The 27,013-nt window shown below is 37.3% G+C and overlaps 1 protein-coding gene across 1 annotated transcript in view; it reads right to left on the bottom strand.

Moving 5' to 3' along the window:
- Positions 1–709: 709 nt before the first annotated feature.
- PIKFYVE (phosphoinositide kinase, FYVE-type zinc finger containing) overlaps positions 710–27,013 on the bottom strand; it is a 74,312-nt gene continuing 48,008 nt past the window's right edge. The window contains exons 22-41 of the mRNA XM_068968154.1: positions 26,255–26,426; positions 24,125–24,303; positions 22,203–22,316; positions 21,637–21,745; positions 21,379–21,533; positions 20,440–20,530; positions 17,969–18,029; positions 16,288–16,425; positions 15,355–15,475; positions 13,920–14,015; positions 10,976–11,059; positions 10,132–10,229; positions 8,019–8,183; positions 6,605–6,664; positions 5,773–5,949; positions 4,749–4,852; positions 3,799–3,927; positions 2,437–2,698; positions 1,922–1,996; positions 710–1,124 (exon numbers count right to left, since the gene is read on the bottom strand). Coding sequence (XP_068824255.1) covers positions 1,009–1,124; positions 1,922–1,996; positions 2,437–2,698; positions 3,799–3,927; positions 4,749–4,852; positions 5,773–5,949; positions 6,605–6,664; positions 8,019–8,183; positions 10,132–10,229; positions 10,976–11,059; positions 13,920–14,015; positions 15,355–15,475; positions 16,288–16,425; positions 17,969–18,029; positions 20,440–20,530; positions 21,379–21,533; positions 21,637–21,745; positions 22,203–22,316; positions 24,125–24,303; positions 26,255–26,426 — 2,506 coding nt within the window. The 3' untranslated portion in view covers positions 710–1,008. The remainder of the gene's footprint in view (positions 1,125–1,921; positions 1,997–2,436; positions 2,699–3,798; positions 3,928–4,748; positions 4,853–5,772; positions 5,950–6,604; positions 6,665–8,018; positions 8,184–10,131; positions 10,230–10,975; positions 11,060–13,919; positions 14,016–15,354; positions 15,476–16,287; positions 16,426–17,968; positions 18,030–20,439; positions 20,531–21,378; positions 21,534–21,636; positions 21,746–22,202; positions 22,317–24,124; positions 24,304–26,254; positions 26,427–27,013) is intronic.

Here is a 27,013-nt window from a genome sequence, read left to right as displayed (position 1 = left end):
TGCTACATAAATCACTAGTTATACCTATAGTATACTGTAATACACTACAGGTCCTTTACCTCTACAAAGAAAAGGCGAGTGTTCCCCTCACCCAATTTCTTGGATCAGGCCTAATTTTTCTTTTTAGATTAAGAATAATCTTCCATTAATAACTATCCCTTTGGGGATTTAGTCATTTTAGACTCATTTAGTAATATCTCCCTGAAAGTAGGAGAAAAAGCTAAACTATGAGCATGTGCAGACAAGTGCAGTTCTGCGCATTACTTGCACAAAAGTTGTAAACAGGCTTAAAAAACAGCTCCAGAAAAAGGCCTGAAGTCAATGGCTGTGGCCTCCTGTCACCCACAGACAAGAAGTGATAGAACCTGAAAAATATCAAACATACTTGAAAACAGGGCAAGATACAGAACACGACAGGATTCCCAATTTAAGTCAAATTCCTCAGCAGAACAAGAACAGCTTGCATCCATCTCTTTAACGGGCCCTTGATAGAATAATTCAGAATTGTTTTAAAGTTTCAGAAATTCTGATAACAGGCAAACATTAAATTATTACATAAGAAGCACAAGAAAAATTCACCAGCTCTACCAATCCTTTCCAGATAAAGAATGTATCCAATGTGAGGCCAGGAGAGTCACAATCTATGAGACACTGTTTGCTTAAGGGGATTGTCACCAAACATGACAACCCACTGTTCAACCAATCTCATCTCCAACCATACATCTGTTCTCAGACCTTTGAAATGAATCTAGATTTCAGCTTATGTGAACAAAATACTTGTGCAATTTCCCAGCCCACGGTTAGCTAACTTGTAGGCATCAAAAACCAAAGTGCAAATCCATGGAGTTTCAACACTTCAGCTACAGATGGCCTACCCAACCTCAGAACTGAAAGGCCTCTGCACACTGTGGTGAATGTGACAAAGAAACAGAACATGTAGCTGACTTGTGGTCCTTTGGTTCCAAGCCCCCTTTTCCTCCTGGTCCATTTCAGAGTATGTGCTTCATTTCAGCAGTTCAGACCCAAGCCTGTCCAGTGGTCTGGCACCATCAGGAAATATTTGTCCATGGCTTCACAGAATCTAGTCCTGTACAACTCTGGAGAGACCACAGTCGGCATTTTACCTAGGATTACAAAAGGGTAAAGAGAAAAAAAGGAAGCTGTTACATAACTGACCAGACCACTGACTTCGACAGCTATGTTCTTTCATGTAAACGAACATAAAATGCCATGTCCTGTAAACACACACACTATGACAGGCTCAGAAAAAAGGAAGGGTGCTCACTGTGCGACATGACAAGGGACAGGTCCTTACTGGTAGGACTTTTTTATTTTAAAAGACGCTCTTGCCTAGAAATGAGAGATGTCTGAAAGCAACCTGGTGCTCTCAGTGCTAAGACAACTTAAAGGACTTCAAGCATTAAATCAGGACAACCTCCTGTTCAGGAACTCTGGCCTTTCTTCCCTTTAACATTTCATTTTGAGAACCTCTGGTTTCTTAACAATTTCCCAGATGATGCAGTGGTAAAGAGTCCACCTGCCAAAGCAGGAGGCACAAGAGAGGTGGATTCGATCCCTGGGTCGGGAAGATCCCCTGGAGTAGGAAATGACAACTCCAGTATTCTTGCCTGGAGAATTCCATGGACAGAGGAGCCTGGCAGGCTATAGTCCAGGAGATCACAAAAAGTCAGACATAACTCAGCATGCAGCAGATACCGCATCTTAACACATATTTAAATCCCATACTTCCCCATTTAAACAATTCCTTTTATTATTTGATCATTTTGGAAATGATGATAAAGTCAAAGATAACCAGTTATGTTTTATTTTTTTTTCTGAAGTATCCATTTGTTATATGTTAACTGATGAGGAAGATAATGAGAACAGTTTAAAGAGTAAACAGAACAAAAATTCTGCTCACCTTGTCCTCCTAAAATTCCTGTTGATTTCACAACCATCTCAAGCTTTTTGTCCCAGGTAAATGTTCGGATATAATCTGTTGCAGGGGGTGAGATTAGCAGTGAAAGCTCTCTTAATAAATATAAGCAGATAACAATATAAGCAGATAACAATCACAATTACCACGGCTATTTCTTCTACATTAGTTAACATTGAGTGCTGTCAATACTGAGGTGCAGACAATACGCCAAGGGCTGTCCTGAGGGTTTTTTTACCATATTAATTCTTCCAAACCTCATAACAACCTCACAGGCCTTCATCTTAAGTAAATTCCTGAATAAATATATTTTTGATAATGAAAATGGAAATGAGAAATATGAATAAAAGTACTAGAACAGAAAAACTATTATTTTTAAAATTTCAAATGAGTTTGTGAAAACATTCGATAAGCTATTACTACACCAGGTTCTGTATAGTCTTCAAAGATTACTCTGGCTTCAATCATGAACTGCACATAAGACATGCTCATTGACCTACCTATAATTCCAACTACTAGCTCATTGCTGGTATCGTCTCGCCCAACTAACAAAGAATAGTCTATAATGAGGTGGCTAGAAAGGAAGTGGGAGTCGCTCCGGATCGAGGCTCTCAGCACAGCTTTGGAATGAGAACGGATATACAGAGGGTTGTCTCGAACCATCTTTAAGAGATTTTCATCCAGAAGAACAACATCACAGCTCTCTTTCCCGGTATCGGTTTTTACATTTCGATTCCTAAGTGAACCCTTCAAGTCAAAAACCTAGCAGAAAGAAAATTCTCTGTCATTTATGTGAGTTGCTACAAATGGTTAATTAATATAATTAAATTTAAAAGGCAGAAAGCTTCCTTGTAGCCATTATCCTTATAAACACTTTAATATTTAACTTTAAAATTTATAACTTATGTAAGTCATTGAATGCATACATTGTAATTGGATAATACAAAGAGCACATGGTGATAAAATTGTATCATATGAAACTAATAACTAGGTACCCAAATATTCAAATATGTCAGAAATATACTGACCGATTTAATCAACTATAAGAAACATTAACAAGTAACTCCAAAAATATATTGCTGAATCATAAAGCAGTTTGAAAAACAGATGTAAACAGTCGTAGGAAATTTCAAGTTTTGATATCAAAACTGTGCAATTATAAAGGACAATGCAGAAGCAATAGCGTACTTCTAGGAATTTCTAGACAGTAGAAGAAGCAATGCTAGTCAGGGGACTTGGGAACTAGACCGGTGGAACCTGAGGCGTATTCTACAGACCACTGCTAGTCAGTTGTTCCTGACTCAAGATGAAGGAGAAGCTGGTGCCAGAATGTAAACTGATTACATCATTAAACCTACAGTTTAGTTCAGCAGCTGCTTTTGCTATAGCAAGACTTTCTCAATGAAGAAAGCAGTACATTAAATTACATTCTAAAAAAAAAATTATATTCTCGTACAAGCTCCTAGCTCCACAGACTGGAAACAGTTCAAAGACCAGCACGTTGAAGAGCACTGTTCTAGAATCTAGACCAACTTGAATTCTAGGAAGAGCTGTGAGACCTTGATAAAGCCCTCAATTCCTCTGAGCCTCAGTTTCTTCATCTTTAAAATGGCCAGACCCATTGGATCTGCCTTCTTACTCTATAATTCTGTGTTTCTAGGATATTGGTTATGTTAAATTTTAGGACCAGACCACAACATTCCTCTTTATTCTTTCAGTAACTCGAAAGTTAAAGCTGACCTAGTAACCAAAGTTTAATATTTACTATCAAATACCAAGTTATTCTCTAATCATCATGTTCAGGAACCAGAAGAATGAAGGGATCCAGCAGCTAAATAGTTTGCGTGGTTCATTATCCTTACCTGTGCCATCTTTCTCCCATAGAAAAGATTTTCCATGACAAGGAGATCTAGTTTCTTCTCAGTGTTGTTCTGAGAATTCTTATAACCAATTCTGTAAACGCCAAGAATCTTGGCCAATGCAGTAGGCCTCTAATTCAGCAAAAGTAAATAGATACAAATGAATGTACATGCAAAATAGAAACAGACTTAAGAAATATAAAACAAGCTTGTGGCTGCCAATGCAGAGAAGGAATGGGGGAGGGACAAATTTTTTCTAGGAGAATAACAAACTACTCTGTAACAAACAGAAAAGCAATAAGGATATGTCATATATTAACACACAGGGAATTATAGTCATTATCATACCATAAATCATAATGAAGTATAATCTGCAAATACTAAATCATTATTCTGTATACCTGAAACTAATACAATAGTGTAAGTCAACTAAATTTTAAGAAAGGATTATTTATAATATCAATATCTGGATTATTCATGTATTATCCAGACATGATTTTCTATTAATATGGGTCAGGAGACCTTAAAAGAGATTCTGAATCTATGAAGCAAGTAAAGCAGCAACGCCAATAAAATTATTAGATCTTTAATATTCTCCCAAGGGATAATCCTTCACAATTTCTAAAATTCACAAATTTTATTATGACATAATTTTTCCAATAAAAGGCAACAAACCAATAAATGGAAAAAAAAATCTACATGACTCCATATTCTCACTGGAAGGGTCTCTGTTTAATGACAAGTGGGCAAACTACACATACACACACACACACACACACACACACACACACACACACACACACGCAGAGAAAAGTTTGAAATCCCTGCTTTCCACCACACCTAAAAAGCACGATTCTGTTCACTTATTACCATAGAGAAAACTGCCCTTAGGACTTTCAGGAGGTGAAATGGACCAGTAAACTCTAGTTACAGATCAGGGTTTAGGTTTCTACCTTTTGCTGAACGGCATTTGTAATGTAATTGAAGTAGTGTGGTGCGAAGTCAAGGAAAGACTGGACTTCCAGACGAGGCATTTGCTTCAAAATGAATCTGTCATCTAAAAGGCAAAAATTTCATGTTTATTCAGTTCCAATATTTACTGAGGTAATCTAAAATAAATCATTCTAAGAATCCTAAATGACTTGCTCACTTCATGTTTTGAAGGGATATTTTTAATATGATAACACTGAGAAGATGTTGATCAGAACATAGTTCTCAAGTTGAAGGTTTGGAAGGGCTTCTGAGAATTTATATAGTCAAGAAAACTCTACATTTGACAGCTGCACACTTGAAGTCATAGCTATATGATGTACTTTTTAAAACTACCAAGTACAATGTTACAAACTCCTTTATTAGCAATCCAGGAACTAACAGTTATCAAAGTGCCTATCAAGCACATCTTTCCTGATGCATTTTCTCAAGCAACTGCACTTTCAGTGAGTGTGGAGAACTCAAATATGTAGTACAAATGGTCAAAATCTGCTGTAAACTTCCGCAGGTCAAATGTTTCAATTTTTATCTTTCTCCCATCAGCTCTGAGGTACCTTGTGAGTTTTCTAGAAGTTCTCTGTTACTATTTACATGTGGAAAAAACTTGGGACTAGAAAGAATTTAGTAGGGATTTGATCAATACTTGTCTCTCATTATACACTTTACACCATGTATTTTTTCAATGTTCTTCTTTCATCCTCTCAAGCATAAAAAGAAAAACAGGTTTGCTAAATGACACATCACATTACCTCAGTTCAAGGGATTCATAAATTATCCGAGGGAAAAAAAGATGGATGCTGCTTAATTAGCAAATGATCAAAAAGGCCTTGGAGAAGGAAATGGCAACCCACTCCAGTATTCTTGCCTGGAGAAATTCCTGCCTCCAGTATTCCTGCATGGAGAGAGGAGCCTGGCAGGCTAAGCCCATGGGGTCGCAAACAGTCAGACACAACTGAGCAACTAAACAACAACAGCAAAAAGGCCTACCTTCAGTAGCGTAAAAGGCAGCTCCTGATTTGCCTCCTCGGGCCTGCCACGGAGAAGAGTGAGAAAGGGAACGAATGAAATCTTCTTCGCTGCTGCCCAGAATCACTTCTCGCATCTTATGAAACTCTCCCGCATAGTAGAGCCGACAGTAAAACTTGGCGTTGGCATCTGAAAATTCTATAAACAGAAATGTTTTTAGAAAAAAGCTCTTCTGAATCAGAAATATCTTTTCCTTCTTGCCCACTCTCCACCCCCACACCAAATGCAAGCATTTAATTTTCTCCATGATAGTATTTTTCATGTTAAGTCTACTACATTCCTGTTTATCACTATTCTGTTATCTTCAGGAAGGATTAAGAGTACCTTAGGACCACCCTTACATATTTATAGAAAAAAAAAACAAACATAAAACAAGACTCGGTTCTAATTTTATGCTGGTGACTGCATTTTCATTGTAGTATGGTTATATCTTAAATTTCACTGTGTTACTATTCTGGGTAACAAAACATGTACACACAATTCTAGATGCCTTGGTAAGGCACTGTGGCTCTAAATTATACAGAAACAAATTATTTAAACCTTAGACATCTAAGTAAATTAAAATTTATAAATTAAATATTTAAATTACATTTACAAATAGATTTCCTTTTAAATTAAATAATGCATACTTTATAAACTAAATCTAGATGAAACAAATGCTCATCAGCACAAAGCCTTAGTATTCATTTCAAGAGACAGGATATTGATCTAGTGTGAAGCTAGGAGTTTCAAATAATGAAGTTGTTCAATTATAGTCCTGGGTCCCCAAACCAGAGATTTATCTCATACGTACGAAGCTCCACATGAGGATTTGTAAGTTGTTTCTTCTGTATATCTCCTCCATCTACTTCATCTAAAAGATTTAACATCATTAGTAAAGCCAAAGTTTTAGGCAGTTATCAGTTTATTTTGTGTGTTCTCTTTCCCTGATATAAGCTAAAAACTAAGTCAGTTAGTATTATCCTAGTCAAGCCATGCTCAAGCAAGCATCATGTATACAATTAACTGTAAATTATTGCAATAAAAATGTGTGTACCTTTTGAAAGATCAATTTTTAGATTAAAAATCAGAGAATTCAGATTGAAGAATAATTTTTCTTATAGTTAAATAATCCCTATGATAGCAATAAACTTACTCAATTCTAACACAAGACTTTCTGTGGCTATTTCACCAGAGTTTATGACCAGTTTTCCCTGTGTATAAAGTAATGCTTTCCCAATATTCTGAGATGCTTTCTTTATTATACACTAAGATATATGCTCACTATAGAAAATTTACTAATATCTACATCAGAGCTGTTTTTTTTTTTTTAATTTGACTTATGTGTCTGGCAAACTTACTGCCAGACAATTATTGTGGAGTTGTAATATATTTTAACTCTAATTACTGTAAAGTTGTAATATATTTTAACATCTAGAAGAACAAGTCATCCTCTAAGTTTCCCATTTCAAAATTATTTTTTTCAAAGCACCAATGCCTTCTAAGGATCACAGCCTATAGAATACTAAACACAGATCATAATTATTAATAAAAACGTGTCATGCAATTTCTATTTCTTATTCATGCTGTAATCCAGGGGTTGCCAAACTACTCCTCTAAAGGGCCAGATGGTAAGTATTTTACTCAGTTGCCACTACTCAACTTGCCAATATAATGGGAAAGCAACCAGACAGTAACTAAATATGTTCCACCACAACTTTATTTACAAAGACAGCTCAGCTTAGTTATCTGACTCCTGGTCTAACCCTGTATTCAAACACCATCAGGTAGATGTATTTTTTTAAATACCTAAATGAAGGTGGGTATCAGTAGCTCCCACCTTACAGAGACTGGAGAAGAAAGGGGATGTCTGAGAGGGCAATGGGATGACCTCATTTGAACATACACTGTGAGCTACACAGTGAGACAGATGTGTAATGTCACTTAGTCCTCAGTAAACCTTGGAAGACACTGCTTTTCCACTTTATCGGTACAGCCAAGTAAGGATTTCTGATTCTTCCACTCGGTAAATGAGAACAGTGATACCTGAAACCAGCTGGATTCTCCCAGCACCAGGCTTTTCCCACTCTACCCCACCATGGTGTGAGACGAATGGGAAGGCCCTGATTTCTGCAGTAGAAGCATCTACTTAAAGCTGTAAGAAACATAACCAACTGAAGTAAGTAAACTGATGCCTAAAACAAGCACATTGGTCTCCTTCAACACACCTTGAGGCTCAATGCCTTGATTCTCCGTCCCCTCCTTGCCCGTCTGCCCCACTTGGTAGTAAGCACTATCTGCTCCACGTAAGGTCTCTCTCTTCTGGGAAGAGAGGTCAGGGCTTTTCCCTGCTGTCCCTCGGAAGAAGGACAACATTCCAGAAGCCTTTTTGGCTAAAAATAAGAGGTAACATATTAAGTACAGGTCACTGCACGTAGAAAAATAAAAATTTTCAATTCATTCCTGTGTAAGCAGGACCATTATATGAAAGTAATAAATAAGAGTAACACTGATAGATTCATTTGCACAGATTATTATTCTATATGGTTTATGGGGGCTTTAAGGGGGCAATCAAGCACTCTTATTATCAAAAACAGAAGAAAAGCAATGTTCAGATAGCTACATATCAAAATGTGAGAAATTATTAAATATAGAGAAAGACTTTAAAAAATTTCTTTCCAAGGCTGTCATAGTATCTTAAGCAACAAGTTTAAGATAGGGCTAGGTTCTTATAGTATCACAGTACAGCTCATTAAACTAATACAGAACAGTATTCAAGCTACGAGGATTCAAAGTTAAAAGTAACATATTTATATCGTCTGTGTTCCATATTTTAACACAGCAAAATATATAATTTGAGTTTTAGCATTTTTCAAAAATAAGTAGTACAGGATGACCTAAGATATCACTAAAGCTTGCTCTATACTTTTATTCTTTCTTTTGAGCTTCATCATATCATTAATGATCCTAATTTGGGGGTAGCCTTTTCCTCCTCCAAGGGATCTTCCCAAGCCAGGGATCTAACCAAGGTCTCCCGCATTGCAGGTGGATTCTTTACCAGCTAAGCCACAAGGAAAGCCCAAGAATACTGGAGTGGGTAGCCTATCCTTTCTCCAGCGGATCTTCCTGACCCAGGAATTGAACCTGGGTCTCCTGCATTGCAGGCAGATTCTTTACCAACTGAGCTTTCAGGGAAGCCCTTTGTACATTTACCATTAACAAAATCCACACCAAATCTCAATCATTAAGTGCTTAGGGTGGCAGACACTATCACAGTCTCCTCAATATCCAATCCCACCTTGCTCCTTGCTAACAGAGTTCCAATTTTCTTTAGAGCAGCAGTATGCAGAGTCCCAGGAAAATAAACATGATTTGTATAAACTGGCCAGGACAATGATGCTCACCACTTTCTCAGTCTCCTTTGCAGGAAAGGGTGGCCATGAGGCTCAGTTCTAACCAATGAGACTGAAAAGGAAAGGGAATTTCCTAATGAAAGGGAAGAGCAGAGGCTTGTACCTCCCTTCCTTCTGCCTTAAATGCAGACATTAGAGTGGGACATCTCTGACCATGAGTAAAATTTAAGAGAAATTAAAGAGAAACTAACCCCTATGTTGTCATGACAAAGCCAAGTAGCTGAACCAATGCCAGCTACTGCCCATTTGCAGATGTTGCTATTTTAGAAAAATAAACTGTCCTTGGTTTAAGCCCCAGTATATTTGAGTTTTCTGTTCAGTTCAGTCACTCAGTTGTGCCCAACTCTTTGCAACCCCATGGACTGGAGCATGCCAGGCTCCCCTGTCCATCACTAACTGGGTTTTCTGTTACTTGTAGGGAATATTCCTAACTGACAAAGTCAAAAAAACACAACTTCAAATCTCTGCTCCCCACTACCTGTGTAACCTTGAGCAAAGTGCTTAATCTAAGTCTTAACTCACTTTCTAAAAAATGGGGATATGTCAAATATGGGGTTATTGTGGGAATTAAAGACAATAAGACATGAAAAGTTCTTTTCACAATGTCAACAATGCTGCAAAAACAAACAAACAAACAAACAAACTGATGTTATATTTCTTATGTTGCATGCTTTAAACTGAAAGCTCTAACCAAGAAGGCCGATCCTGCTTCTTTTTGCCTGAAACGCTTCTAGGCATTTCAAACTCAAAAACTTAAAAATCAAAGAAAAGTGAAATATACACAAAAGAAGAGATATAAAAATTTTACATCCATATTATATTTCAAAGATCAGAAACAATAAATCCTTGCCAGATGGCACTTCTTATTTAATGTGTTTTCTTCTTCAAACCACAATTACAAACGAAAGCACTTCATTTGCAATCTTACTTGGTTGTGGTTCGGCTTCCACTGCACGGTTTGTCTGTCCTCCACTCATCTCAGGTAATCTAATTGGGCTGCTACTCTTTGGTCTGCTGTCTAAAGTACTAAAATGAGAAACAGAAGAAGAGTTGGTTTTATATGATTCAGACACAAAATAACAAGTACTCTAATTCCTATATTAATCTACTTTCCACCTAACCCCACCTACAATATCAGAAATCTGGTTCATAATTTTATATAAACACAGGTTCGCATGGAAGAAAAAGTCTTGAAATGTATACTAGACTTTTAAGAAAAAGAAAACTGTTAAAGCTACAAGAGTATAGGGTCTTAAAATATTTTTCTCAGGTCTATCAGAGCTATATTATAGCACGCATAAGTCAATGGTGACAATTATGACAATTTCTGTCTCAAATACCTAAAATAACAAAAATACTTAAAAGAGCTGGTTTGGCAGAGGTTTGCTTTGTTTTTTAGCTGTTAAGATCTTTAATTATTATGGAAAACTCTTAAATTATTTAAAGTACAAAGCTATGCAGTAGTTTACCAATTTCAGAAGTTAGTATTTTTTAAATGAAACAGCAAAGAGAACTTAAAAACTTAAAAATGTAAATATGCAATACACTTTGAACTTCTATGACAATTATAAGAAAACTGTAACCTAGTAGACTTTTTAAGGTCTTTTGCTATACCTGAATTTTGTTCTGTCAATTACTGGCTAAAAACTGAGTCCCACTGCTTATATTCTAGAAACTTTTACATCAACAATAAGCTGTAATAAAACTGAAATAGGAACACCTAGAAAATGATATAGTTCAATTAAAATAAATTTTCCTCAATCACATATCACCTGTTTGTTGGAAGCCCTTCTTCAGCACTGTTCCGCTGAGTGGCTTTGGACAATTCCTCTAAGGCATTCCGGTATTCTTTACAACTTAACATAGAAACAGGTTGAAATATGTTAAACATTAAGGTCTTCTTTTATAGTAAATCATATGCTTTAGAATAACCTTTGCATTATAGAAACACAAACATTATAAGCATCCATATCTAATGTACTTTAGACAAATACATTAGAGTTACCTAACAAAAGTTATCAAGTAGAAACTTCATGAAGAAAGTCAATATGTTCACCAAAAAATAATACAATATAATCCAACATGCCAGCCAGACTCAATATCCTAAACAATGATTGTGAAGGCCTCCATACTAACATTTAGATCAAATGCTTTCAGGGGTTGAACAGCTCACTGAAAAGCATGAAACTTCACCATTTAGTGTAATAGAGGAAAGGGACTTGAGAGTGCTTTTCAACTTAAAAGTATTGAACTTTAAGAAAAAAACATTTTTCTGGTTGCACTGTCCAACAAAATCCAACTGGCAGCCTGGGAATCCTGATTTAGATAAATCAGATGTGAACACCTATTATTTTTCCAAGATATTAGAAAAAGGTGACGTCAACTAGAAAACCTGCTTCCTAATACTACAAAACACATATTTTTTTGGTTGCCTTTCCTGCCTTTCTTATCTATTCATGTAGCATGTTCAGTTCAGTTCGGTCACTCAAGAGTCGTGTCCGACTCTTCGTGACCCCATGAACTGCAGCACACCAGGCCTCCCTGTCCATCACCAACTCCCAGAGTCCACCCAAACTCATGTCCATTAAGTCAGTGATGCCATCCAACCATCTCATCCTCTGTCATCCCCTTCTCCTCCTGCCCCCAATCCCTCCTAGCATCAGGGTCTTTTCCAATGAATCAGCTCTTTGCATGAGGTGGCTAAAGTACTGGAGTTTTAGCTTCAGCATCAGTCCTTCCAATGAACACCCAGGACTGGTCTCCTTTAGGATGGACTGGGTGGATCTCCTTACGGTCCAAGGGGCTCTCAAGAGTCTTCTCCAACACCACAGTTCAAAACCATCAATTCTTCTGTGCTCAGCCTTCTTTACAGTCCAACTCTCACATCCATACATGACCACAGGAAAAACCATAGCCTTGACTAGACAGATCTTTGTTGGCAAAGTAATGTCTCTCCTTTTTAATATGCTGTCTAGGTTGGTCATAACTTTCTTTCCAAGGAGTAAGCGTCTTTTAATTTCATGGCTGCAGTCACCATCTGCAGTGATTTTGGAGCCCAGATAACTAAAGTCAGCCACTGTTTCCACTGATTTCCCATCTATTTGCCATGAAGTGATGGGACCAGATGCCATGATCTTCGTTTTCTGAATGTTGAGCTTTAAGCCAACTTTTTCACTCTCCTCTTTCACTTTCATCAAGAGGCTTTGCAGTTCTTCTTCACTTTCTGCCATAAGGGTAGTGCCACCTGCATATGTGAGGTTATTGATATTTCTCCTGGCAATCTTGATTCCAGCTTGTGCTTCTTCCAGCCCAGTGTTTCTCTCTGCATAGAAGTTAAATAAACAGAGTGACAATATACAGCTTTGACATACTCCTTTCCCAATTTGGAACCAGTCTGTTGTTCCATGTCCAATTCTAACTGTTGCTTCCTGACCTGCATACAGATTTTTCAAGAGGCAGGTCAGGTGGTCTAGTATTCCCATCTCTTTCAGAATTTTCCAGTTTATTGTGATCCACACAGTTAAAGGCTTTGACATAGTTTATACAGCAGAAATAGAGGTTTTTCTGGAACTCTCTTGCTTTTTCGATGATCCAGCAGATGTTGGCAATTTGATCTCTGGTTCCTCTGCCTTTTTTAAACATCTGGAAGTTCCTAGTTCACGTATTGCTGAAGGCTGGGCTTGGAGAATTTTAAGCATCACTTTAATAGCGTGTGAGATGAGTGCAATTGTGCAGTAGTTTGAGCATTCTTTGGGATTGCCTTTCTTAGGGTCTGGAATGAACACTGACTCTTCCAGTTGACTAACCAGTAAAATAAGAAGCAAAAACTTCATGAATGATAAAAAAAAAAAAGATTTAAAAAAATGTATCATATGGAATCTTCTAAAGGAAAAAATTCATTATCCAAATAGTAACTCTAAACTCTATAAATGCTGAAATTTATAAATCTATCTTGTTTACCACTTATACCCAGTACCTAGTATACCACACATTGCAACATTCAAATATTTGTTGAATAAGTGGACAACTTGTAACCAATATTAAAAATAAAATTTTAATTTCAATATCTTTCAATAGGGAAAAAAAACTTTTTTTATTAGATATCCTAGATTCTACTTAAACTAGGTACTATCACTGCTGAGACATCATTAAGATTAAAAAGCTTTGTTATTTTAGACACGATATATAAAGATTTCTAAACAGGGGTCCTTCTTTAAGACACATAATTGTGAGCATGTAAATGAGTTAAGGTATAGGAACAGCATTACTCTAGGGAAACTTGACCTTCTACGTGTGGGAAGCAGGAAGGAAATAAATGAAGAATACAAAAAAGATATTCAGAGGATTAAAGGCAGATATGTTCCAAGTATTATATCAATAAATAAAAAAGGAAAGGATACAATAGAGACGTATTATAATATAGAGAATGGACAGAGGATATAAGAATTAGCAAATAACTTGCCTAGTTAACAATTATTAGGAGCTTGCTTAAGAACTATCCTGTTAATACTTGGGTAAACAGTACATTACCAGATACAAAAAGAATAAACTGTCGCACCCAAAGGATACATATTCTGTACTTTTATTTACTACTTTACATTTACTGATATTTTGCTCTACTCTATGTAACAGAGCTCAACAATACAGCAATTAATAAATAAATACACATAAAATATAAAAATACAAACACAGGTGAAAAAGCCCTCTGAGTAATACCTGAGAGCAAAAGCAATGATGGAGCTGGGCTCCTTCTCACAGACTGCAATGGGCACTCGTTCATGTTCATACATTAAATAGTGTTTATCTGGATCGCTGTTCAAAAACATGTAAATCAGAACAAAATTAGCAGAAAATCACATATACAACCCATTAGTACAATTACAAGTAAATCTCAGGACAATTTTAAGTTAACTAAATAATGCACAATTACATGAACATAATTAAGCCAAAATGTATGCAGAACTTGAACAAAGAGTCAAGGAAAACAGATCAACAGAAAGTTTTTAAAGGCAACTGAAAATGATCAGAACTGTTTTTCAAATCAGAGGGTCCTGGAATCATCAAACAAAGTTTTCCACGTTGGCAAGACGTTGGGTCATATTTATCTCAAAAAATATTTACAATGAATAGCAGAAGTTTAAGAGATTTTGTTCTGCTTTAAGTTTGAAAGAAAAGTCTTTTGGAAATTGTGGAAATGTACTAGTCCAGCAGTAAATGACATAAAGTATTCAAGTCTGAAGCAGAGAAAACAGAGGCCTTTTACTCATTTATACCACGGAACATACAGCTCAAGACATGAGCTCCTGAGAGCAGGAGTTTTCCTTATTGATCTTTCTCTACGTCCTGAGGCACTAAAGCTGCCACTTAAACATTAACTGAATAAATAAATACAGAAGTCAATTGAGAACAAAATCTGTATTAACATACATCTGTTTCACTGTTTCACTGGAGCAAGCATCATCAGCTGATAGCCAGACATGTCAACTAGTGGAAGAAAAACTCTCACATTCAGCCTGTTTCCCCCCACTGTGAGGACCTGGTACACACAAGATCACACAAAAACTTCAATGGGCCATTGCAATTCATCACCACTGTTAGAAACGCACCATGTCCCAGTTAAGCACCAGGTCAGTAATACCCTCATATACAACCAGCAATATGTTTTTATGATCATGAGATCAATTGTTGTTGTTATTCAATCGCTAAGTCATGTTCGACTTTGCCACCCCGTGAACTGCAGCATTCCAGGTTCCCCTGTCCTTTACTATCTCCCAGCATTTGCTCAAACTCAAGTCCATTGAGTTAGTGATGCTATCCAACCATGTCATCCTTTGTCATCCCCTTCCCCTTCTGCCCTCAATGGAGCAGTGTATCTTTTAAAATGTATATATATATATATATATATATATATAAAAGCAATTCTTTATTAATCTACTTATCTACTGTTAATATATAAAGACTACATGTTCCACAAAGTACATTATACAAAAAGACATCGCTTTTATGGTAATGGAGGATAATTTTGGATTGAGAAATACATATATAAAGTTAAATAAACATATTTAAATATGGAGAGTATATCCATAGAGAAATCTTTAAAATGAAGTGAAAATAAAACCACCCAACAGCCACTGGCTTATATAATACTTACAAAGGAAATGGAATAGGGTTATAGCTATTTCCTGGAAGCAAATTTGCAAAGATGGCTTTCATGGTTGATTTTTCCTTCACCTGGCTGTCTATAGATCCCAGCAAATGTCCATCAAATACATCTAGAATAAAAAATATTCTACTTATATATTAATATTCAGGAAGAGTAAAAGTATACAGTGTCAACTATATTTCTTTTCCTTTTTGGAACACAGACACAGGCACACCATAATTACCAATTATAATGTAAAATTTTTGATCTAGGAATAATGACTATCTAACAGGAAGCAACCGTGAAACATACACAGCTCTGACGCCAAGGGGCTCATTTTTTTACATTTCAACATGTCTGAAGTTGAGATCATCCTGCAATCAACAGCCTCTTACCCTCAAGGGGCCAGGCAGCAGCTGTGGTGAAATTACTGGCCAACCATGCATGAATTCAGTCCCAGCTGTTCCTGTTGCCACTTCAACTCAGTTATGAGCACTGTGGCTATTATATCTGAGCTTAATTGCAATTTAAAAGTTACGTTTAAAGTTCACACTATAATTAAGTAATTGGTGCTTAAACAGAAAGCAAGGCAAGAGAGGGAAAAGGCTTACATCTATTATTGGCAAAACAAATGTTTGTCGTTGGAGAAATGGTTGAAATTTTCTCTTTCTTTCTTATAAGGGAACAATCATGTGCTTTATGAGACTTAAGAAAATATTAATATCCCCAGAAAGTAGATAAAGCTGAATAGCATTTTGTTACTGAGACAGTCACATGTCAAGCAGTGCAACTGAAGAAGGGATACGGTAAAAAGCTACATCTAAAAGAGCACTTTCAACAGTACAAATTTTAAATCCCAAGGGATAAGAAAGCATTGTACCCCAGCACTCAGAGCGTTTGTCTCTACTGGACGAAGTACAGAAATAGTGACTTGACCTGTACCTTCAGAACTGCTGGCAGTATCGAGTTCGGGGGGCCCTCCCATGGCCTGCTCAGGCACGCCTTCAGGAGAAGTAGGCAGCTGGAGATGGGGGGAACTGGTGGAGCTCTGACTGGACAGGGTGGCCAAGAAGCGGTCCTCTAAAGAAAAACACCATGCAAATGAGTCACTTTAAAACATTATGTCCATTTCTACCTAGTAACAATGCTTTCAAAATGCCAAAACCTTTTTCTACTTCATAAACCAAAGAATTTTAGCTTCTTAAATAAAGTTACATAGGTCATTTCACAAATGAATTTCAGAAATTTTAGAAATGGATATAAAAATCCAGACAGGTTATATGACTTGACCACAATCAGATCTTAGTGACAGAAGGATGACTGGCAACCAAGTCTAGTACCACTCCAGTACTCTTTGCACCAGACCATAATGCCTGGGCTTCCCTAGTAGCTCAGCTGGTAAAGAATCTGCCTGCAATGCAGGAGACCCCAGTTTGATTCCAGGGTTGGGAAGATTCGCTGGAGAAGGGATAGGCTACACACTCTAGTATTCTTGGGCTTCCTTGATGGCTCAGCTGGTGAAGAATCTGCCTGCAATGCAGGAGACCTGGGTTCAATCCCTGGGTTGGGAAGATCCCCTGGAGAAGGGAACAGCTACCTACTCCAGTCTTCTGGCCTGCAGAATTCCATGAAGTTTTTATTTTAGTGCATGGGGTCACAGAGAATCAGACATGACTGAGCGACTTCCACTTCACAATGCCTACTTAAATATTTTGCTCATTCAATTTAATAAGGAATGAAATTATGACACTACTGAGGGGAAAAAAAAATCATGTTTATTCTCAAGGGGGAATTCACTTAATTATAATTTTTAAAATTCCAAGAATTCCAAGTTGAGTTTCTATTCTACCAAGATAGTCTAAGTAAATTTCCCTTCTAATTCCCTAGAGTGGCACCAAGTTATTCAATGAAATATTGAGGAAAAACAGGCTTAAGTCTAGAAAATTTTAGCAATATAAAAATATCAACTAAGCTTTGTCCGATTTTTTTTCTACGAAACCAAGGACTTAACTGTAACACAATTAAGAGAGAAATTCAGTTTTCTTTTATCTTTCTGTTCTTCCCCTAAAAAGCAGCCTTCTCTATTGATCATCTGGCTTCCCTGGTAGCTTAGCTGGTAAAGAATCTGCCTGCAATGCAGGATACCCCAGTTCGATTCCTGGGTTAGGAAGATCCACTGGAGAAGGGATAGGCCACCCACTCCAGTATTCTTGGGCTTCCCTGGTAGCTTAGCTGGTAAAGAATCCGCCTGCAATGAGGGAGATCTGGGTTCGATTCCTGGGTTGGGCAAGCCCTGGAGAATGGAAAGGCTACCCACTCCAATATTCTGGCCTAGAGAATTCCACGGACTGTATAGTCCATGGGGTTGCAAAGAGTCGAACGCTACTGAGCAACTTTCACTCACTTCACTATTGATCATTTATTTCTCTATCCTAACTTACGCAATGTATTTTATAATAATCTTAAACTGAGACTGCTTACAAATGCTTTACAGCAAGGAAAAAAAATGTCTCTGACCAACTGCATCAGAAAAAATTCTCAAAATTTAGTGTTTAAAACAACTTCTAGACTAAGACACGTCTTTAAATTCAATGACAGGTGATCACCAGACTCAAGGACCAACCTTTTTCTCCATTTGGAAGTCCTGGAGAAGCATTCCGTGGAGATGCATCCACTGCACTTATCTGTAGAGAAGGAAATATTCTGTTCTTAAGGAAATGTTAAAATCACACTAAAAAAATTTTTAACAAAGTGAATCTTACACTTTCAACCTCAAGAATTATTAATATTGATTCATTTAAAAATAATAAAAAACCCATTACATATTACTATAAACAACACATTTTAATTAAAAACAGATTTTTTTAATTGGTAAAAGAGTGGCATTGTTTTATGCTTTTACAAATATTTCAATGTCTAGAAGACATTAAAGTCTTCTTTTAATAGAGGACAGTTAAATTCCTCTCTGACTTATGCATTTAATCTGTTGAGCTGTATTATTACAACTGAACTTATAAAGATAATCTAGCCTCACAGATTTATGCAGTTGAAAACAGGAAATCTCTCAGAGCCCTTGAAAGGGTCTAGGACCTCCACGGTCCTTGAACTACATTTTGAGAATACTGTTCTAAACAGTAGCTCACAGACCCATTAAAATATCCAGGAACTACTTATGATTATCCATTAAGCCCAGCAACCTTTTACTATCCATTGGACTTTCTCAAGTCCCATAATCCATTGATAAAATATATATTTAAATGACTGTCAGCCCTGTGTACAATGTCATTAAAAGTCACTTCTTATACTGCTACTTACAATGTCCTTTGATTTGCTCACCCTAGCAGAGGCCACCCTGCTCATCCTATATGAAATAACTCATCATCACCAACTCCCTTGGCATTACTCTCCATTTCTCGTTAATTTTTTCCTCACAGCTTTGTTTCCACTTGTTTTTTAAATGTTTACTGGTTCATCTGTTTATTGTCAGTCTCATAAACAAACGTTCCATAGGAACGGTAACTATGGCCTCCATCCACAAATGTGAACTTTCGTGTCCATGTTTGTGAACCCTGAGAGCCTTGCACTCAGAACAGTGTCTAAAAGCACTCAATAAGTATTTATCAAATGAACGAATATAAACACAAAGGCAGTGCTACAGATTTTCAAATCAACTTTCAATCTTTCAAAAAGAAAATCATCTATTAACTGATTTTATATTTTCAATTCCATGTCTTACAGCACTAGCTTCACAGCTTCATCAGCAGGCAAACAGAAAGGCTTCTAGCAGTGTGTGAGAGCCATTAACGGTCCCAGACTACTTGAAAATACTAATAAATCATCTTCATAATTCTTACTCTCACTCAAACTTTAAGGAAAAGTGATTCCTACACAGTTATTTATGAGACAAAAAGTAGAATTCAGTGACACAGTGTTCCTAAACAATACAAAGATCTAAGGCACTTGTACCCATCATTCCATGAAAATACTCTGCTATAAGTACTATACACTTGTACAAAAAGAAACATTCTCTCAAAAGCCCTCATGGTATCAGAATATTAAGTCCTTAAAATATACTGACATTAATTCATCTGTTCGTGGTTAGCACAGTGGCAGAATTTCGTGAGATACATACACACACACACCACACATACCTTCAATCAAACATGAATCCAGATACTGTTGTGAAGGGATTCTACCACGTATGTAAGATCACAAATCAGTCAGCCTTAAACTAGGGAAATTAAGCAGGTGGGCCTGACCTAATCATGTGTCCTTTAAATCTGTGTCCAGAGGTTAGACACAGAAGAACTCAAGAGATTTGAAGCATGAGGATTCAATCCACTGCTGTAGGCTTTGAGGATGAAATGGGCCACATGCAAGGAATCAGGCAGCCTCGAGGAGTTGAGATTTGCCTCTAGTCAAATGCCAGCAATGAAAGGGGGACATCAGTCCTATAACCACTAGAACTGAACTCTGCCAACAACCTAGATGAGGCTGGCAAAAGATCCTGAGCCTCAGATAATCACCCTGGCCAAACCTTCATCTCAGCCATGAGACCGAGCAAAGAACCCAGCCATATACTCTGCCAGAGTCCTGACACACTGTGAGATAAGAGATTCATGTTTTAGGTCACTAAGTTTGGGGAAAGGTGTTATACAGCAAGAGAAAACTAATACAATTAGGAAGGGTTAATTAAATCACCACATAGGACTAACCTGGTGCGGCCTCTTAAGAAAAACCTCTCACTTAAGCACAAAGAACACCCAGAGCTCATAGTAAAACAGGACTCTGTTATACACCCAGTATATGCACACCTTCTCCTTTACAGCACCTACTGCCTCTGTGATGCTATGCTCAATGATGCCAGTAGACAGCAGCTTTTGATAAGTATTTCAAATAAATGAATTATAATGTATTTTATTTCAGGCAAAGATAAAAAAAATTAATCCAGGTCACACCAAGAAACCTGACTGCTTCAAAATTAAAAACGCTAATATTGTCAATAAAGTATGTATTAAACTACCACTTCTAAGTGTTATAAGAGAAATTAATTCTATTTATCACAATGAAGGCCCCAAGACAAAACAACATTACCTTGCTTTCTTCACCTTGTCTCAGTCGTCCAGGACTTGGAGGAACTGAAGGCCGCTTCCTACCCTTTTCTTGCTGGAAAAGGTCTTGCAGCCTACAATTAAAGAAAAAAAGGAAAAGTGAAAAGAAGAACACGGTTTTCTTTCTAATATCCTGAATAATGCATACACATATTCTCCTTATAGCTTTGAAACCACAAAAATTTATTTTCCTATTTCAAATGCAATAGATTTTACAGCTGTACATAACTAAGTTTTATTTAAAATCAACTAATCAGTTGTTATTGATATGATTATAGTTAGAAAAGAAGAACGAGTTATAATGAGACACCAACAGACCCAAGGCCCAAAGCCCAGCTCTGAAAATCAACAGCTATATAACTTGGGCAAATCCCTTAGACTCGTAGAGCCATAGTTTCCTCTGTAAAATGAAGCAGTATATACACATGTGGGACTCACTATCAAATAAAAGAGTGCATGTCCATCTGGTGCCTTACTTAGTGCCTAGCATCATCCAAGTGCTCAATAAATAAATGCTATACTAATCCAAGTGAACTTTTCAATATGCATTAAAAGGAAACATTTCCCCAAATAAATATTTAAATACAGGTATAAAATACACAAAATAATCAGTTGAAACTCATGGCCTAACACCCAATAATTACTCCATGGTTTACTACTACAGATAAATTAGATTCAGTTAGCACACATACTATATTAGAAACAGCAATAAAGACTATTCTCATCTTTTTTTGTATCTTTGCAAACTGCACTTTAAAGGATGAAAGAAGTGGAAGGTGGTAGGAGTGATAAAAATAAAACCTCCTACAACTTGAGAATAAAAGCCAACATCTACAACTAACAAGGATATTTAAATCAAAAACATCATGGCAGAGCACATTTTGCAATAATATGAAAGAAACACCTGACTGCAGAGTCACACCTGTTATTCCAAGCTTGCAGCACCTCACAGAGGCTTTGTTTCTTGGCGATGAGTGACTCGAAGACTGACTGCAGTTGCTGGGGGGTCTCCATGGAGGAAGACAGGAGCCGCGCCTGCATCTTCTCAGTCCAGCTCTTGAACTCACTTTCTTCCATCTAGGGAAACAAAAACCACTCCAGCAATCTGAGACGCACCCCAAAAGGAACTTCTAACAAGTTCACAACCAACTGCTGGGTTTCTGTCAGAAAAGTGAATTACCTCCTTTTGTGCAAAGATATCTTCCATTTTTTCCTCTCTTGATTTGCTAAATGTATCAGTTTTCAAAGATGCGAGTCTTTCATCCACAGCAAGATATACCTGTGAAACTCTTAACAAACATTAAACACTTTAGAAAAGTTAGAATCAAATTGTCTAATCTCACACAAGTAGAAAAAAGATGGGCAAAACCACTACAATATTGTGAAGTAATTGACCTCCATTAAAATAAATTTTTTTAAAAAGTAGAAAAACGATATATACAGAACTTTACTAATATCTTATCTAATTAAGAATCACATATAATTTTGCAGAACAAAAAAGACCTGAAAGGATGTACATCAAAATTTAACATTTGTTATACTTGGGAGGGTCTGACTTCTTTTTTAATACTTTGGTATATTGTCTACATTTTCCCATTTTTATATCAGACATATAAAAAATACAATTAGGAAAATAGGTTATTTCTGTTTTCAAAGAAAGCCGAATGAACAAACAAGACATTTAAAGTAGTTTAGATTTCAGGCAGTACTAAACAAAAACAGATTATCAGAGAAAATGAAACTTACTTTTGAAAAAAGTCCTTCAGATCCTGAAGAAGGGACACTTTTAATGGGACTTGACGTTTAATGAATATTTTGGGAAGTGGAACACACACTTCAAGGAGCCGAATAGGCGAATAACTGAGAGGAGAAAATACAAGTAATAGTAGAAAAGTGAAAAATATTTTAATATTTTGAGTAGAAGTGTATGATGACAGCCAACTAAGTCTTATGGGCATAAGAGATCATAAAGTTTCTATAAAATGGCATTTTCAAACAATCAAAAATACTGAAGACCACTTTCAATCATTACCAATATCCTTCCCAGTTTTAAAAAGATTTTGTTCTGTGTTGTTTTTCCCCTACATTGTGCTATCATCAATTATCCCCTGAGGCCACCCTCATGCGCTTTAAAAACAAATGACTGGGACAGAAACCTCCATGAACAGAGAGGAACTCCTTCCTACAATTAGCTTGAACACAGGTATTCACTACCTTCTCGGCTCCCAAGGATTCTTCATGAGTTTCCTTTCCACCTGAAGTTCATGTTGTCTAGTAAACGTTATATCCGACCTAGGCCCTAGGTTCATGGTTAATAGCTCTTGCTTAAAAAAGGAAATAGGTTCAGTTAAAAATATTTTCTGAGGACCTATTATGTGTCAGATGCTGTTTTAGGTGCAGAGCAAGGGCCAAAATTCCTGCTCTCATGATTCAGGAACAAGACTTGGGCAATAAATAAAAACAAATACTTAAAACGTACCTTATGCCAGAGAGTAGGTGCTACAGGGCAAAATAAAGAGCGAAAAAGCAGCAAGGACTGCTAGGGGTGAGAGGGAGTCAGGGCAGGTGAAATCTGAACAAAGATCTGAAAAAAGTAAGGAAAAATAAGCAAATGTCTAGAAGCAGGCAGCACAGAGATGGAAGAGCAATGAGAGGCTCCCAGGAAGGAGGTTATCTGGCATAACTGAGGCCCAGCCTGGAGGCCAGCGAGGCTGAAACATGGCGAGCAAGGGGAGAGGAGTAGGGGTGAGAAGCCTGAGTATGAGGAGCTTAGAGGCCCATAAATGGACTCTGGCTTTCACTCAGGGTCAAACAGACACCGCTGGAGGCTCCAGAGCACATGAGTGGCCTAAGCTGATTTTCATACAATAGGACCACTCTGACTGCTATGCTGCAGGGGAGGCTAAAGGGAAGCTGGTTGAGGTTAATGCAATACTCTAGGGAAGGACAACAGAGATTCAGTTCAGAAGGGGAGTGTTGGAGGTGCTGAGATATGTTCAGATTCTGGATATATATGGCTATGCTGGGTCTTTGCTGTTGTGAGTGGGCTTCTCACTGCAGTAGGTTCCTTGTTGCCGAGCACAGGCTCTAGGGGGCAAGCCCAGCAGTTGTGGCCCACGGGCTTAGCTGCTCCACAGCATGAGATGTTCCTGGACCAGAAATCAAACTCATGTCCCCTGTGTTGGCAGGCAGATTCTTAACCCCTGGATTACCAGGCAAGTCCCTAGATTCTGGATATATTCTGAAGGCTTTCTCAGTCATTTAAAACCATTCTTTAAACTAGTGATTTCAGCTCTATCCAGTTCTATCCAATTATCCTTATGCTAAGTAATGTCTCAGCAAAAATTCTGACAGGCTCTCAGATGCAAAAGTAATGGTTAAGAGTCACACCTACAATAGCAAATCTACCAGTTTATATCATGACTCCATCACTTGCTAGCTCTATTTGTAGCTATAAGGTCTCTAAGTGAGGGTAATAGTAACACATTTCTTAAAGGACTAAATAAATAATAGCACTGAAAGCTCTTCACAGAGTATGGCCCTGCATTTGCAAGGCTGATGGGTGGGGAACAACACACACCAGAAGTGAGTTCGATCTAGTAACAGTGGAAATGCTTCAGAGTCTTCCAGGGAGTATGTGTCTGTGACAAGGTTACAAGACTTCTTACCTGAAAGATGCCACCATCTGGTTATAGGAGAAATACTGGTGATAATCATGGTGGATGGAGTGACCACATGGCTCAGCATTGGCTCTGCGGGTGTACTGGTGCCCGTAAAACCTAAGTTCCAGGTATTTTGCAAATGACATGGACCAAGACTCATTGGAAAGAGCGACAACTGGTGTTACCTGAAATTCAGCATAAATTGTTTGTTATCTAATCACATACTGAGAACCTCTTTTAAAAAAAAAATGTATTTTCTTCTTTAGTACAAGCCTAGTATATTCTGACTGCAGAAAACTAGAAAAACAAAAAAAATATTTAGAGGTAGGTGGGGTGAGGGATGGCTACGGAAACTGTCTCATCAGTAATCCTACCACCACCATCAACATGCTAATACGTTTGCTTTCTTTCCATACATGAAAACATATATCCTTGGCCAGGATGTTTATAAATAAAAACTCTTTCTTATAGTTTCATAACCTTGATTATTAGTAATATACCATATTTTCCCACATTGAATATTCTTATGCAGCTTGATTTTTAATGGCTGCAGAATATCCTATTATATGGACATGTTTAACCAATCCCTATTGGTGGGTATTTAAAACATTTCAAGCTTTTCATTATTTTGATGAACTTTTCAATGTGGGTATATAAAACACACTTATAAGTATCCATAATGATTTCCTTGCAATAAATTAATAAAAGTGGAAATTGGTAGGTCAAAGAAGGGCATGAACATTTATCTGGCCTTTGATACTTTCTGCCATACTGCATAAACCAGTAGACCTATTTGGAGATACAACTGCCACCAGTATCTGAGAGTACCCATTTCCCTACTTTCTTACTGATCTCAGGAATTATATATCTTTGAAATGTGACTTCTTTAAAAAATGAATAAAAACATACTTCACTTATTTTATCTTTTATTATTACTAATGAATAACATGTATTTGCACATGTCTACTGGCCATTTGTATTAAATTGCTTTTTCATGCCCTTTTCCCATTATTTCTATTATGGCTTACAGAAGTTTAATAGTAAATATATTAATATTGGGTCATATATGTTGTAACATTTTTTGACACATAAAATTTTTCACTTCTGTGTAACAAAAACTGTTTACCTTTTTCTTTCTAGCATAACCCCAAAGGCTGAAGTTTTGTTTTGCAATCATGTGTATATACCAAACATACAAGATATAAAGATCAAATTTAAGTTACTTAATTCACTAGACAATCTACAAAAGTTCACACCTTCTACAACAAAATATTGCCAGCTGCCTAACAATGACTAAAGGCCTAGAAGAACAAGCATATAAAGACCAATTATTGCAAGATATGATTTCACGGATGTATGTTTCTCCTGAAGACTACCTATCTTTGACTTTGGCCTTCTCAACCACTAATACTGAAATAGGTTGCACTATTATTTGGTCTGTAATTTCTGTATATGATTCTAAACACACTCCAAAATAAGCCAATTAATATAACAATGAAGTTAAATCTGGCACATACACATTGCAAACAATCTGAATAAAAAGTATGTATTAAAACCAAAATACTAGCACCAAGTGTTTCCTCCAGAGATAGAAAAGCACAGAGAGGAAATAAAATATACAGTTTTGTCCCCAAGAATAAATATGAGAAACAGTAGAGATCAATTAAACATGTCCTCATCTGCATCTCTTAAGACAGAAATGTTGACCTAGACTAACTTACACAAGCATTCTAGCATACTGTAATTACTGTGTTATAAGACTGTTTCCTCCCCGAGAAGACAGGAGCCAACACCTTGTTCTTTCTTCATTCCTAAGGCCTAGCACAGTACCTGGTACCTACATGGTGCTAAATGAATGTTTACTGATGAATAAACAAACATAATCAAGAACTGTCAAGATAAAGTCTCCATATATTATACTGGACATGGTACCTACATTTTCTATAATAACTGATAAATCCTAAAATGGAACCTTCAGGAAATGAACACTAAAGAGAACATACAGCAGGTAAAATAAATAAGGGCCCAAAGACAAATATCAAATCCAAAATAACAGAGGCCACCCTCCCCCACAAAGAAAGAACTATAGAAAGAAATGATACTACACGAAATAGTATAGCAACAGAGTACACTTACCTGCTTGCAGATTCTGCACCAGGAGTAGGTGAGAATTGTATGCTGATATCCAGGTACTGGAGAATCCAGCTCCTTTAGGATTATCTGCACACAGCCTTGGCCATGGACAAAGCGTCGAATGTGGTGCACCATGGGGGTATCACAGAACATGCTAGGGCACTGATAGGAAGGCCTTTGACAAAAAGAAAGTCCTCACATTAACCATGAAACCGAGGAGCCATGTATAGTGAATGCTGGCTAATCAGGACTGCAGACGATAAAGTGCAGCATCCGCTCCAGAGTAAGGAGGATGGTGGATGATCTGATCAGGGTACCACTTGTCCTGCTACGAGCCTGCAGAGCTGAACACCCCGCCTTCAACCACATCACAGTGATACGTTCCACTTGTTAAGCACCTTCCATTTGCCAAGCATTTCTAAAACATCATCTCATTTTACTTATTAAAACTCTTGATGCTTGTGGAGTTTGTTAATATCTATAAAGGGGGCTGGTAAAGATTAAGCCAGGTGACACTAGTGCTAAAGAAACTGCCTACCAATGCAGGAGACATAGAGATGCGGATTAGATCCCTCAGTTGGGAAGATCCCTTAGAGAAGGAAACAGCAACCCCCTCCAGTATTCTTGCCTGAAAAATTCCACAGACAGAGGAGTCTAAGGGGTTACAGTCCATGGAGTCGCAAAGAGTTGGACACAACTGAGCATGCACACACAAAGATTAAGTTACTTGCTCTCTGTCATGTAAGTGGCAAGCGAAGGCAC

This window comes from Capricornis sumatraensis, chromosome 3 (genome assembly GCF_032405125.1).
Source record: "Capricornis sumatraensis isolate serow.1 chromosome 3, serow.2, whole genome shotgun sequence".
Lineage (NCBI taxonomy): Eukaryota > Metazoa > Chordata > Mammalia > Artiodactyla > Bovidae > Capricornis > Capricornis sumatraensis.
Note: the sequence above shows the minus strand (reverse complement) of the source record. Positions and strands in the feature narration are given on the sequence as shown.